Raw genomic sequence first — 14895 nt, 5'->3', positions numbered from 1 at the left:
ACGAGTTCCACTGTGTTTTGTTTAATAAGGACTCTCACTTTCCCAAAATAGGCAACAAGTGGAGACACTGCCTCTGTCACGCTGCCTGGCTGGTGCTGACTCACTTTCCCCAGCCTCACTCTCCTTTCCAAAACCCCGGAGCTGCCTCGCTGGCGGCTTCTCCAGCAGCCCTCTGCCCGGCCCGGCTCGCCTGGTCTCCGGGGAGGGCGGAGGGTGGTGGAGGGAACAGCAGCTCCCCCAGCTTGGCCTCTGCCCCGTAGCACCTGCTCCACTCCTCGCCTCCACCCGTGGGCTCACCACACGTCCTCCTGTCTCTCTGACACTCCTCCTCTGTCCCCTTCAGGGCTCTCCCTCCCTGTGTCCATCTCTCCAAAGACGGTATCCTGACCCTTGGTCCTTGGCCTTCACTGTCTTCCTGAGCAGGTCTCCCCTGCGCAGAATTTCCTCCTCGGTGGTCAGGGCTCCCACATCCCTCTCTCTCTCCTGAGCTCCAGGTCAGCGAAGGCAACCCTCCCACACAGCTGTCACCAGCTGCTCTCCAGGCACCTCCACCTCACCGTGTCCAAAGCTGGTTCCCCTTCCGTCCCGTACACTCTGGCTTAGCTGGGAACCCCACGCACTCCCCAAGAGTTATCTGGACTTCTCCCACTGCGCCCACAACCCAATCACCACTAAGTACTATTGATTAACCTCCTAAAGATGTCCTGGGACTGGTTCTCTCTTCTCTATCCCTAAACCATCTCTCTCACGGACCACGAGCATCTCCTAGTTCCTCCCTGACCTTCCAGAGACCTGCCCGAATGACAGATCTGGAATACCCATCTGTCATTCCCCTGCTCCACACTCTCCAGTATCTCCCCATTGCCAGATTCCCAAACACCAAGCCGGCTCCATGAGGTTCACCCCGAGGACTTGTGTAAATGCAGATTCCCAGGCCCTGCCCATGAAGATCCAGATTGACCCAATCTGATGTGGCACCTGGGAACCTGCGTGCCTCACAAGCATCCCAGGTGACTTTGATGCCCACCCAGGACTGAGAACCATTGGCCCTTAGGAGAAAACCCGCACTCCAGAGACAACCTACAGGATCATCCGAGCTGTCTTACCCCAAGCTCTTCATCTTATCTCAGCCCCTACTTTGCACTTGACCCTCCAGCAATGCCGAAGAGTCTGCAGGTCCCTCCCCATGCCTGCCCTGCCCTCTGCACTCCGCTGGTTCTTCTGTTCTTTTCCACCAGGAGGCAGCACTGTATGGTGTAGAGAGTGACCACTCTGGGGTCTAACTGCCTGGGCTCCCGTCCTGGCTCTATGTTCACTGGCTGCGTGCCTTTGGGCAAGTGACTCTCTTTCTTAGCTTCAGTTTCCTCTTCTGAAAACTTAAGACAAAAACATACTCCTCTTAGAGGTGTTTTAAGAACTAAATGAGATAATGGACTGCTCACCCCTGGCCTGTGGTCAACACGCAATAAATGGTTGCTCTTGTGATCAATGTGATGTCCTCCTCTTCACCCACACCCTCAAGTCTCTATCAGTGATCCTCTGGAGAGCCAGATAGTCTCTGAGGGACCCCAGGTGTCCATAGCACCTATAACAAGTTGCCACATTGGTACCCAGGAAATGGCAGCTCAGTGAATGAGGTCTATAGTACCCAAAGCCCATGATAAAAAGTGGATGCTCCATTAAAAAGGAAATCCTTCATTATGAAGGTAGAATAAGGCTTAACTTTAAAAAGCATATTAGCTATAAAATTGAGGGTACTAAAAAGCACCGAAGCCAAAAATATTTTCTGGGTCTAAGCTGGTGAGTTGAGCTGCTTTTCACTCACCTAGGCCCTTCTGCGGTCACCACTTGGTTCTATGATTGCTCGACAAATGTTACTGGCCACAGGCCCTCCCAGATCTCTTGGGCTGCACCAGCCGAATGAGCTCCTGCTGCTGCCAGCCGGCCATGGCCATCAGTCAAGTGCCCTCAGCCCCCTTCCTCAGCAGCCAAGGCCCACCCTCACCTCCCCAGCATGCCTCCCCTGCTCTGTACTGGCCGCCATCACTAATGACCACATCTGGCCTCCCACGTCCTAGGCTGCCTGCCAGATCAGCCTCTTTGAATTCTCCTACACAACCCTTCTGCGCCTCCTAAACCGGCCTCCTCGTGGCAGCCTGAGTCCCCCATACACATTCCTGCCTCCTTGCCTCTGCTCATGCTGTGCCACAGCCTGGAACGCCCTTTCCAACCTTCTCTCCTTGTCTTAGTCTTCATCTCGGCCCCAAGTTCAAAATCCCCGTTTTTGTACGAAGCCTTCCTTGATCACGTCAGCCCACGATGAACTCTCCCCCTTCCCTCTTACTGTCCTATTACTTATTTCATTCTTTTATTCATTCAACCAATATTCACTTAACATCTACGTGCTAGGCACTGGGTAGAGTGGTAACTAAGAGAGAAATGAGCCCATTTTTGTTTGTTTGTTTTGTTGTTGTTTGTGTTCTGAGGAAGATTGGCCCTGAGCTAACATCTGTGCCAATCTTCCTCTATTTTATGTGGGATGCCACCAGATCATGGCTTGACGAGCAGTGCTAGGTCCGTGCCCAGGATCTGAACCTGCAAATCCTGGGCCGTGGAAGCAGATCGCGTGAACTTAACCACTACACCACCAGGCCAGCCCTGAAATGGGCCCATTTTCCACGGAGCTTCTATTCCTGTGGAACTGAGCCTGCACGTGTTGTTACTGTAATTTGTCACCCTGCCGTGCCCGGTGTTCCCTCCTAAAAGGAAAGCAGGATCCCGTGCAGGCTGGTTGGCATCCCCGACTGGCCACCAAATGCACTCAGCAAACGCACCTCAGTGACACGGGGACCTCGGGGGGCGGGGTGGCAGCCTCTCAAATTCAGTGTTGCCACTACCACACATTTACCCAGCAAGCACTGACTGAGCCCCTGCCGTGTGCTGGCCGCCTGGCTGCCACCCACGAGCTCAACAGCTCCCCTCACCTGGAGTCACCTGCCCCGTTGCACACAGTGACCAGAAGGCGCTTCTGTTCGTCTTCCTCTTGGACAGGGCTGCAAAGCAAGCCAGACGGTCAGAGTGTTACTCAGGCTGAGCCCCAGGCCGGACCCACGGCGTCCGTCATAATTACAAAATTTGGAAATAACCTAAACATCCAGCCATAAGGAGCTGGTTAAACAAACTGGAGGACAAATAGCGTGGGAGGTGAGTATTTACACGCATAAAAGAGTTTACATTACATTGTTGAGGACAAAAAGGAGGTTACCACCCAATATAGAACAGTTCCATTTTTGTAAACACACACACAGACATACACACCCACACAAATTCGAGATCTAAAAAGAAAGAAAACCAGGCGTGTCCATGAGTAGTAGGGCTGCCGGTGTTTTTTCTTCTTTTTGCTTATCTCGATTTTGTCTTTTTCTACAATAAGCAAAATTATCTTGAATCTTAAGAAAAAAAACCAAAATATTATTAACTTTCACTAATAGGAAAATACAAAATGTCCATTACCTTCCCATTGGTCCCAGAGTTCAGGGATGAGGGAAAGAAATAATAATAACAACAAAACAATAATAGCTAACCCTCTGTGTTATGCTGTCTCATTTACACCTCAGCTCTCTGAGGCTGGTCCTTATTATTAGCCCCATCCTACAAATAAGGAAGCCGGGGCTCAGAGAGCTCAGCAAGTTTGAAAAGGGAGGAGGCAGGTGGGAAGCCAAAACATCCTTCAGCTTGGAAAATTCCTCCTGCTGAAGCAGGCAGCTTGGCCCGGACACAGTAGGAAAGCGCCTGCTCCACAGGGGCTGCCAGCCTCAGGCTGGGCACTGTCGCTTTGAGAACCAGCCAAGTGCTCCCTTATCACTGCGGACCTCGCTGCTGGGCCAGGCGCCAGGGATGCAAGGACACAAGTGGATGAGAAAACAAAGCCATCCTTTAGAAGTCACTGCGTTTCTGCTTAGATCTCGTTCTAGATTTGGCAAGCACGTCTGTTTCCAGATAAACACTCCTTCCCTCTCCCCTCAAGGGCTCAGCTGCCCCGGACTCTTACAAGAAGAAGTGCTCCTGGAAGACTGGGTCTCTGCAGCCTGGAATGGTCTGCGTCTTCTGACGGCGTATTCGATTATCTTCGGGGATCAAAGAAATCTTGAATTGGAGAAAAGCGTTAGCTGCTCTTGGGGCCATGGAATCACCTGACGCTGCCCATTGCCAAGACAAAGGCTTCCCTGGGGCTCCTTCAAAGCAGCCTTAGCAGAGGACAGAGTGGAGTCCTCAGTCAGACACTGGGAAAGAATGGGGAGCCCCAGGCTGGGTGGCGGCACAGGGCACCATAGTGGGGGGGTTCCAAGAAGGCAGCCACAGGCCCAGCCAGAGATGGGGTACAACTTGACCATCTCTGCTCTTCCTCCAAGCGGAGAAGTTTCTCTCAAAGCACAAGGCCTCCTTTCTTCTAAGTTCCCAGCAGCTGCTGAGGGCTCCCTTCACAAGAGGCTCCAGGGCCGCCTCTGCCAAGGTCCCCGACCCACGCTCGCACCCTCGTGCCTCAGGCTCCTGCCCTGCTCCTGACCTTGCCCACAGGGGCCTCTGACCAGCCTGGGGGCTTCGGGAAGAAGGCAGAGGGGTACACTGGGGCCTGCACCTGGCATCCTGGATGCCACACTGTGAGAGGCACCTGGCCTTTGGCTCTGGCTGGAAGTAAGGCCCCCGCCTCGTGGGGCCTCTGTCTTCACTGCAAGGGCCCCACTCAGATGGATCTCTCAGCCCTCAGAGACACTCCCCCCACTCTACCTGCCCACCCTGCCTCTAGATTTTGGCAGGGGATGGGTGAAGATTTTGCTTTTCATGAGTAGGCCTGGGACTGCCCAGGGATTTCTGCCATCCACAGGCCACTGTGCCTACCTCTGTGGATGATCAAGATCACCCATAAGATTCCAGCTCTTGCATGAAGCCCTAGGGACCAAGCCAGGCTAAGGGAAGGGGTCTATCCTAGCCTGGGGCCTCTTCATGGGCCTAATCCTAATAAATGCCTACTGACCAAATGATGAGGCAGCAGCTGCCACCTCAAATGGCCCCAGGCCCACAGTTGTGCTGGGACCTTGGGACTCAGTCCAGTGACGTGGTCCCTCACCACCCCCCATCGCACCCATACCCACTCCCACCTCCAGCTCACCACATACCTTCACATAGGGATCACAGATGCCAGGCTCTCTGCTCACCAGGCCTTTGCCTTCTATGACTAAACAGAGAATTAAAATGTTGGGGTGGGTGGGAAGGATCATTACCAGGCCCTTAATCTGCATAACAACCCTTGGATATTAACCCCTCTCAGGTCCCACCATCTCCCTCACTCAGAAAGCACCGTCACCAAGGCATGATAAGGAGCATTCAATTCCCTGAATCTTACAGCTGGTGGAGAATGTAAAATGTATTGAGTCCAACCCTTCATCCAATGGGAGATGAGGCTCTGAGGGGAGCCCACAGTCAGCAAGAAACTTGCCCAAAGTCACACACCAATGGAACAACAGAGCTGGGTTTAGATGTCTCTTGACTGCCAGTCCAGTGCTCCTTCCACCACACAAGACTGCCTCCTGGGATGGAGGGGCCAAGCTGGAGGACTTACCCTGCACAGAGAGCTGCGCCGTGGCTGACGGACAGTATAGCACAGCAGGCAAAAGCTTGGCTTCCAGAAGCAGACAGACCCAAGCAGGGATCCCAGCCCCACCACTTACCAGCCATGTGAGCCACAGCAAGCTGCTTCACCTCTCTGAGACTGAATTTGCCACTTTTTAATGGGTTAGCCATAATAATGGGTTATGATGATAATAATACCCACTTCCCGTGTCGCTGTGTTGGTTAAACGAAATAATGTGTCTAAAGGGCTCAGTAGACTGCCTGACAAATAGTAACTGCTCGGCAAAAGTTTGCTAAAGAAAAAAATGACACATAAAGGCTAGGGATAGGTTTGGGTGGGGTGCAGGTCTGGTCATGAAAACAAGCCCGTTTGCCCGAGGTCTACAGAACTCAGAAGCTGATTTCAGAAGCCGAGCCTCTTTTCTATTTTCCTTTATGTCCAGTTCTGATTGAGCACGAGGGCTTGGCTCAGACGGAGCTCACGGAGTCGGAGGTGTGAGGCTGGGCAGTCAAAGGAAGGAGTGGGAACAGGCTGGAAGGGATGAAGGGCCTGCGCCTGGGGTGAAGCCAAAGCAAACTGTGCAGGACAAATGGCGTGGTGAAGCCAAGACGCATTTTGCAAAAACTGTTTGCACAGCTGGAGTCTGGCTCTGGCGGGCAAAGAACCCCGCTCTGCTGGTCCTTGGGAACTTCACCTTGGGTCCCTCAAAGCCAGGACCGGAGGCCCCCAGGCGCCTGCTGGTCTGCTCTGCCCGATATCCTAGTTACTGTTCGACGCGCATCCTCCCCTTCGAGGGCAGGTTCTGGAGGGCAGGACCCAGGCCTGATGCGCCCCCCCCAGTCTCCCTGGCCCACGTGGAGGTGAGGCGGACACGGCCCTTCCCTCCCTGCATGCCCAGCGTGGTGGGGAAGAAAGAGCCTGTGTGGCCCAGGGTGACACATGTAGTCAGGGCTGTGATGAGACACAGAGAAGGAAGTGACAAACTCAGCCCAGGCAGGTGGGTCTGGGGGTGATTCCTGGAGGGGAAAACACAAGGCAAAATGAGCCTTCCTTCCTGAGTCTTAATGGTGATGAAGGGAGGCTGGTTTCTTACAAAATCAGAGGGAGGGAGAGTTATTTTTCAAAAGGAGTTCAAAAAGAAGGCTGGCTATTCCAGACATAAGGAACAGGGCGTGCAAAGGCACAGAGGCAGGAGCCAGTATGATGCATTCAAGAGGGGTGCACATAACGGGACAGAATGGGGGGGAGGGCGCTTTTAGCAGCAGAGCCAGAGAGGCTGGAGGGCTAGGCAGGGCCTGCTAGGCCAAACAGAAGAGTCCAGGAAATGGGAGCCAGGACAGAAGCTCGGTAACTATTTGTGTGCTGGATGGAAGGCTGAACACATGGACAAATGGACAGGTGAAGTGTAAAACCCTCTGGATGTCCGAGAGGACCCGCCCCATACTCACTGTGGAGCAGCAGAACCTGGTCCTGGGCATCAATCGCCAGCTTCAGCTGACCTAAGGAAACAATAACAGAAACAACTTCACCTCGTCTCCTTGTTGGAGTCATGGTGTCGGGAGTGCTCTTTTGTTCCTGTGAAGGGATTCCAAGATTCATACAGTCTCTGGCTTGGAAGGGAGCTCTGAAGCCATCTAGTTCAGCCTCCTCATCACATCAGGAGTCCCTTCTGCAATACCTTCACCACTGGTTTTCCAGTCTAGGCTTTTACCCCTCTGGGGATGGGGAGCTCACTACTTTACAAGGCAGCCCACGTTGATGCTGGAGACCTCTCACTGTTGGACAGTCAGAAAAGTTGTTGCACCCACATCGTGGCGAGCCTAGATTGGAGAGTTAAGGATCCTGGGCCTCGGTCAGGAGTCCATAGTGGGTGGGGGGGAGGGGTCAGTCAGCCAAGGCCCTCCAACCATGACAGACAACTGGCTGTGTTCTGGGAAGGCGATAACAACACAAGGACATGGGACAAATGAGTTTGGAGAAAAGCAAAAGAAAAAAGGCCAGCTGCAGGCAGAGAGATCCTTCAAGGTCAAGGCTATCACCCCTAACCCTTCCACTGAATCCTGACCTCCTTAGAAAAGCTAAGGAGGTTTTCTATGACCTTGGCACATGCTGCTCAAAGTGTGGTCCAAGAACCAGCAGCATCAGAAGCATCTGGACAATAGTTAGAAATTCAGACTCTCAGGCCCCACCCCAGGGCTACTGAATCAGAATTTGCCATTTAACAAGAGGCCCCGGGGAGCACATGCACATTAATGGATGAGAAGCCCCGACTACAGCACACCGAGCATGTCTCTAAGCCTGGAAAGGCCCTCTTAAGCAAGACACAAAATGCCATGGCACAAGGGAAAAGACAGATAAATCTGACTCCATAAGATCTTTTAAATGTCTGTTACAATTAAAGATATCATAAACAAAGTTATGAGACAACACAATAAAAAAACAGGCAAAGGACTGAATTGAGAAGATAAAATGGCCAATAAACATACGAAAAGACGCTCAACCTCACAGAGATCTGAGAGAAGCAAACTGACAATAAAATACCATTTCCCACCCATGTGATCAGAAGATAATCTAAAAGATAATGTCAAACATTGGCAAAGATGTAGGAAAACAGATACTCTCATACCCTGTTGGAGGCAGCATAAATGGAGGGTAATTTCTGGCAATATCTGTTAGAATTTAAATGTGCATACCCTTCGACCTAGCAATTCTACCTCCAGGTAACTATCACAGACAAAAACTCATGTGTGAGCAAAGGCTGGCGCTACAGCAAGGTGCAAAATTGGAAACACCTGAAATGCCCATCAATATGAAAATGGCTAAGTGAACCATCTAGAGCTGTGCCACGGAATAGTGTGGGCTGTCACAAAGAAGGGGGAGATCTCTATGTCCGGGCATAGGAACATGACTGAGACAAGTTTTTAAGTGCAACAAGCAAATCGCCAAATGATACATACGGTATATATTTTTCTGTGTGTGTGTGTGTGTTCTGAAAAGACGCAAAATTAAAAAGAGTGACCACCTTTAGGGAAGAGACTGGGAATTGGAGGGAGGAAAGTCGAGAGGAATTTCTATCTACCCCTATTGCAATTGTTTCAACAATACAAATATACCTGTGAGTTCTAGCACTTTTATAATTAAAAATAAACTAAAGAGGAAACAAAGAAAGAAGAGAAGAGGAGAGAGAAAGAGAGGATAGAAGAGAGAAAAGGAGGAAGAGAAGAAGGGAAGAAGAGAAGGAGGAGAGACGAGGGGAAACTGTTAAGATTATAGAAGGTTCAGGGCTGGAAAGCAGGTGAACAATGAGGGGCTGGATGAGGTTTTTCCCCTGGCTCCCTATTTTTGTTTTTTTTTAAAGATACAATATAAAAACAAAATCAAACACCAGGTCATCCTCACAGACACCCAACGGGCCTGCAGCATGGGCAGAGGAGAGGACCACACTCCTCCTCCTCAATGACGTGTTGAAAAACCTCTCAATCCAACAGATTCCTCCTAGAACCTCAAGACGCCGCTGAACTCAATCCACCCAGCAGACACACATTGGGCAGGCAAGGCAGGCAGGGCGGGACCTCCCAGCCTGCAGCGACCCTACACATCAACCAGAGAGCTTCTGCATCTGCTCCATCCATGACAACCCTGTCTAGCAGTCATCCGCCTCTGCTTGATCACCTCCAGTGACAGGGAGCTCACTTCCTGCAATGGGAGCCCTTTCCCTTTTGAGATAGCTCTGATTGTTCAATGCTCCAACTTTATTGAAGCAAAAGTGGCCCCTCAGTAACTTTCACTAAATGGATCTCATTCTGCAGTCTCTGGGCTCTCTCCTCTGGACCAAAGTCTAAAGTCCTTCCATCGCTCCTCATGGCACACCGTTCCTGATGACATCCCTCCCCATCTCAACTGTTCATCTCTGGACATGCCCCATGAATTGGGATGGTGGCTGGGCCCTGGGCTTTGTTGCTGGCTGGAGGAAGGGCAGGCAGGCAGGGTTCAGAGAACAGAAAGGAAGGAAGCTCTGCATCTCATAACTCCGCAGCAGTCCACCAACCACTGTGACCTGGCAACCATCTGCTCCATGCACCTAGGGGAGTTTAAGCTACAGCCCCAAGCAATTCAGGCTCCAGCAAACCCTGGTCCAGCTCTTCACCCATCAGAAATCCCTGCCATTCTCCTGCCCAGGACACCGATCTCAGAAGCCCGAAGGCAGGTTCCGGTTCCAGCCCAGACTCCCCTCCTGTCTCAGAGCCAGAGCGTCCAGGGCTGGGAGGTGGTGCTAATAATAGGTGTTATCGTGCTCTGCGAGGTGTGCTGGGATCAGATAACGCTGGAGAGGGAGGAGGTCCCGGGATGAAAGACGCCAGGAGAATACACAGTATTATTAGCTCAAGGTCTGAGCAATTACCACTTTGGGGCTCCCTAGAGCTGAGAAATCTCCTACAAAACTGTGCCCAGCCCAGTGAAGGGTGGGAGGGGGAGGGTGGAAACAAGACAAACAGCAGTCATGGATCGGATCTCATCAAACCAAGGCATCTATGTTTAACACAAAACATTTTTTCTGAAACTATTCCCAGTGCAAAGCCAGCTCTGGCCCAAACACATTTAGCTTCCCAAAGCCATGGAAACCACTGCGCTGCACAACAGTATCACCTACCAACGGCCCCTTCCCAGAAACCAGGGTGCAGAAACCTCTCAATGCAAATGGTCACTAATGCCACTTGACAAACATCTGCTGGACACCTGTACGTGGCTGAGCAATGGGCAGATCTGAACAGCCCGGTGCCTACCCACAGGGAACTCATGGCCCAGTGGCTAGCATGGGGGCATGGGCAAGGCCAAGGGTGGAGCTGGAGCGGAGGATGGGCCTGGGAAGAAGACTGACTCGGAGATCAGATGAGTCTGCACAGCTCCAAGCAGCTCCCCTTCCAGGCCCTGCCAAGCAGGTCTCCTGGGAGGGCCAGGGTGCCCTATACCCTGTTACAGCAGAGAAACCAAACCAGACCAGGCTCCAGGCCCCCAGTGCAGAACACACCCCACCCCGGCATATCCTAGGGCTCACAGATGAGGGCAAGATGAAGAATGAGACCCTTCCCTCAGCCATGCCTGTCCCCTCTGTCCTCTTCCCTTCCATCAAATGTCTGAGGCTCCTGAAGGCATCTTGCCCACCTCCTCATTTGGTAGCTGGAACAGTCATGCCCAGAGCTGGAAGGAGACTTGAGCGCAGAGTGACCAGGGCAGGCAGAGCTGGAACTGGAGACCAGAACTCTGCCCCGGCTCCAGCACACTTTCCTGTGTACCAAGCCGGTGTTCTAGAACACTCACAGCCCTCTGATATGTACCACTGCATCTGCCAATGAGCCCTGGGGTTCAGGAGCAGGCAGCATCAGACACAGGACAAGGTACAGCAGCTTTGCTTGAGAAGCCAAGAGGACGCCAAGAGAGGGCAGCTCCAAGAAATGTCCCCAAGTCTAGAGAAATAAGCCAGCAGGTGAAGGGGCAGTCAGGCGAATCCCTGGGGCCTTCAGCTGGGCCAAGTACCAGCAAATCAGGCCCCTCACAAGCCTCCCAACCTTGGGTCTTGTCCACACCCCACTTTCTCCCCAGGCTCAGGGTGTGGCCAATGAGAGTGCTATGTTCAGGCTAAGGGGCCTGAAGTCAACCTCATCAGGGTGTTCAGAGGCCCGGGAGAAGGCATGTCCCCGTTCCCATGGTGCTGCAGTTGGGCACCAACTCTGTGTGCAAAGTGTTGCAGTGATGGGTGCCCAGAGAGGCTGCAGGAGGGCACCAGGGAGCCGGGGCCCAGAGGCAAAGGGAGAACAGACGGGGCCCCATACGGCAGGAAAAATACTGAATGAGAGGGAGCTTCCAAAAGTGCAGAGAAGGCAACGAACCCACATTCTGCCGGGCACAGGACTTGGGGGTTCAGGGGCGCTGTGCACAAAAGGGCATGGAAGCTAAAGAACTTCAGTCTGGCAGGAAGATGAAGGGGCTCTCAGGACACAGGCAGAAAGGGACAAACTCAGAAAACGAAGCAAGGAGATAGGGGCCGCACACCACTGCTGGATTCAGGGTCAGCAGGATTGTGTCCTAGAGGGAGCCCACGGCACTCAGGGAGAATTTCAAGTGTCTGTTGTTTGGAAGGGGGAGAATCTTGAGTTCCATTCAGAGGAGCAGCTCTGGCCAGTGACGGTGCCCACTGGCAGGAGGGGGACCTGCAGAGCTAAAGTGAGCAGGGGCTGCTGCGGAGGGATGGAAATTACGATGGGTCCATCCCACCCCTTTCATCTGATGCTCTGCTTCCTGTGAAACCTGTGATGAATGTGGGCTCCCAAGCCGTCTTTCCTTCCAGGAGTAGATTGCTCTGGCCAGCATAAGTCAGCTAACATCTTGACTGCAACCCCCCTGAAAGATGGAACAAAATGCACCCAGCTAAGCCATTCCCAAATTCCTGATTCACAGAAATCAGAAGGGAGATAATAAATGTTTGTTTTGGTTTGGTTTTGCTAAGGAAGATTCACCCTGAGCTAACATCTATGCCAATCCTCCTCTATTTTGTAGGTGAGATGTCACCACAGCATGGCTTGATGATCTGTGTGTAGGTCCGTGCCCGGGAACCAAACCCATGAACCGAGGCGGCCGAAGCGGAGTGTGTGAACTCACCACCAGGCCATGGGGCCAGCCCCCTGGTTTTTTAAGCCAACAGATATTGGGATAATTTGTTATGAAGCAATAGATAACTAATACATACCCATACTGCCTCTAGAGTTGGGTGACATAAATCTGATCTCAATTCTGAGACAATTTTTCAATTTTAAAAATTAAGAAAACATAGTTCTAAGGCAAATCAGTGTATTATGACTAAGGAAACAGAAGATTTCCCATTTTTGAGGTTCTTGATTTTCTTAATAAAGAATTTTGATAGATTCGAACCACATTCATTACTACTAAACTGCAAAATCTAGCATTGTCCCACATTACCCAAGGACAACTGAGCACATTCACGAAAATGCTTCACCTGCAGAGCAAACGTGTTTCTTTTACACACATTTGTTACAACACTATAGTATATAGAAATTCACATTATTCTGCCTTTTACTATTTTCCTTTAGGTTTTATTGTAATGATTTTTTTAAACCACACACATAAAGTCATAATTTTAATTCCAAAATTCTCAATTTCACCACATTTGCTTCTCCATATCCTTGTCTTATGTCATATTATGGACTTTTTCTCCATGGTTAAACATGTTATTTTATAATGATGAGCGTCTGTTATGTGCTCGCTGATAGCTTTAAGCCATACAATGGAGTCCATCATTTATTTTCATTATGTTTTACCTGTATTATTTTTTCACTATCAAATAAAGTTTTCCAGCAGAACAAGTTTAATATGGAAAACCCCAGAGAAGAAGCATGGAACTATGAGCAAAGCACGGGTTCTGGAATCACTAAGACCTGGTTTGGATCCTGGTTCCACAGCCAATGGTCCTTAATCACTACATTGTCAGTTTCCTCATATGTACAATGGGAAGAAGAATAGAGTTCTAATAGGGCCGTTGTAAAACTGAGAACTAATACATGTGAAGCATCATTCACATAGAAGGCATTCCCACTGAAGTGACGAAAGGAAGGGAGGGAGGGAAGGAGGGAGGAAGGAAGAAAACAACTCAGAAAAATTGGAAAACATATGTGGGGAACTCCTATTTCTGGGATGACAGACCCACGGCGGAAATCTAGAAAAGCTAGGCGAAAATATTTAGAAGCAGCTTCTTGGAGATGTAACAAGACAGAGAGGAACTATGACGCAGGATCTGGGGGGATGGATGTCCATTAAATTACATTTAATGTTTTTCTGAGCTAATTTTCTCCTAGGGGTGTTTTCAAATGCCAGAGGTGACTGAAAGGCTGGGAGGCTGAGCAGAGTTTCTGTCTGCCTCTTCGGGCTAGAGGAACAGGAGGTGGAGACCAAGCCCTGCCAAGAAGTGGGGTCCTCCGAGCCCCTACCTTTTAGGTTGGAACCTGAAAGAGTTGCTCCTTGGGAATAGAGTGAACCATCAACAGACACAGTTCCTCAAGGGACTACGGCTCAACTGCAAATCATCTCAGTCCCTAACATAGAATTAAGACTATCCCAGATTGCTAGCAACGTCAAGCATCGGACAGAGGCAAAGAAAGATCTTTCCGAAGGAAGATATCATCCTAGGTCTGCATTAAGAAGAAAAACAACAACTCTGTACCTACTGTTTGCAATAGACACAGCCCACCTAAAACGCAAAGAAACAGAAAGGCGGAAAGAAATTGTACGGAAAAAGAGATGCCAGGCAATGATTAACCAAAAGAAGATGGGTAGCTATGTTAATGTCAGCAACAGCAGACTTTATCTCTACTAGAAATAAAGAGAAGACTTCATGACAACAAAAGAAGACTTCATAATAATAAAAGTTTCAATTCAGCAGAAAGATAATTCTAAATTTGCATGCTCTTAATATTGCTTCAAAATATATGAAGGAGAAGCCAACAGAACTATAATGACAAAGAGACAAATTTACACTCATAGTAGGAATTTTACATATCTCTCCCAGTAACTGATCAAACAAATGGGGGAGGGGGAATCAGCAAGGATATAGAACATCTCAACAACCTAATTAGTAAACCTGACGTATACAAAGAACACTGCACCCAACTCCTACAGATCTTTTCAAGTACACACACAGCATTCATAAAAAGTGACTAAATGCTGAATCATCAAAGGACTTAAAGGATGCAGAGAATGTTCTCTAACCAAAACATAAAATAAAGAATAAAAATATTACTAGAAAATCCCCAATATTTGGAAATTAACATATATAATTCCAGGGCTGGCCCAGTGGCATAGCAGTTAAGTTCGTGTGCTCCACTTCAGCAGCCTGGGGTTTGTAGGCTCAGATCCCGGGCAAAGACCTAGCACCACTCATCAAGCCACACTGCAGTGGCATTCCACATAAAACAAAGGAAGATTGGCACAGGTGTTAGCTCAGGGCCAATCTTCCTCACAAAAAAAAGAAAGAAAGAAAGAAAGAAATATACTTTCAAAGAACCCATGTGTTCAAGAAGAAACGACCATGAAAATTAGAAAGTATTTCGACCTGAATGATAAAGAAAAAAAACTACCTATAGCCATAAGGCTTCCAGATATTGGCAATGTTCTATTTTTGACCCTTGTAAAAGTTACACAAGTGTTTGCTCTGTGATAACTCACTGAACTGCACATCATTTAGGGGCCGCTTC

The 14895-nt window shown here is 50.0% G+C and overlaps 1 protein-coding gene across 2 annotated transcripts in view; it reads right to left on the bottom strand.

Annotated features, from left to right (window-relative positions):
- Nucleotides 1-14895, bottom strand: part of RGS3 (regulator of G protein signaling 3) — a 117800-nt gene that overhangs the window by 97559 nt on the left and 5346 nt on the right. The window contains exons 2-5 of one of the 2 annotated variants that reach the window (XM_046668459.1): nt 7081-7131; nt 5178-5236; nt 4052-4146; nt 2985-3053 (exon numbers count right to left, since the gene is read on the bottom strand). In XM_046668459.1, coding sequence (XP_046524415.1) covers nt 2985-3053; nt 4052-4146; nt 5178-5236; nt 7081-7131 — 274 coding nt within the window. Of the gene's footprint in view, nt 1-2984; nt 3054-4051; nt 4248-5177; nt 5237-7080; nt 7132-14895 lie in introns of those variants that run through there. The other variant, XM_046668470.1, reaches the window with a different exon arrangement.

This window comes from Equus quagga, chromosome 1, assembly GCF_021613505.1.
Source record: "Equus quagga isolate Etosha38 chromosome 1, UCLA_HA_Equagga_1.0, whole genome shotgun sequence".
NCBI classification, from domain to species: Eukaryota; Metazoa; Chordata; class Mammalia; order Perissodactyla; family Equidae; genus Equus; species Equus quagga.
This window is presented reverse-complemented; position numbering and strand designations above follow the sequence as displayed.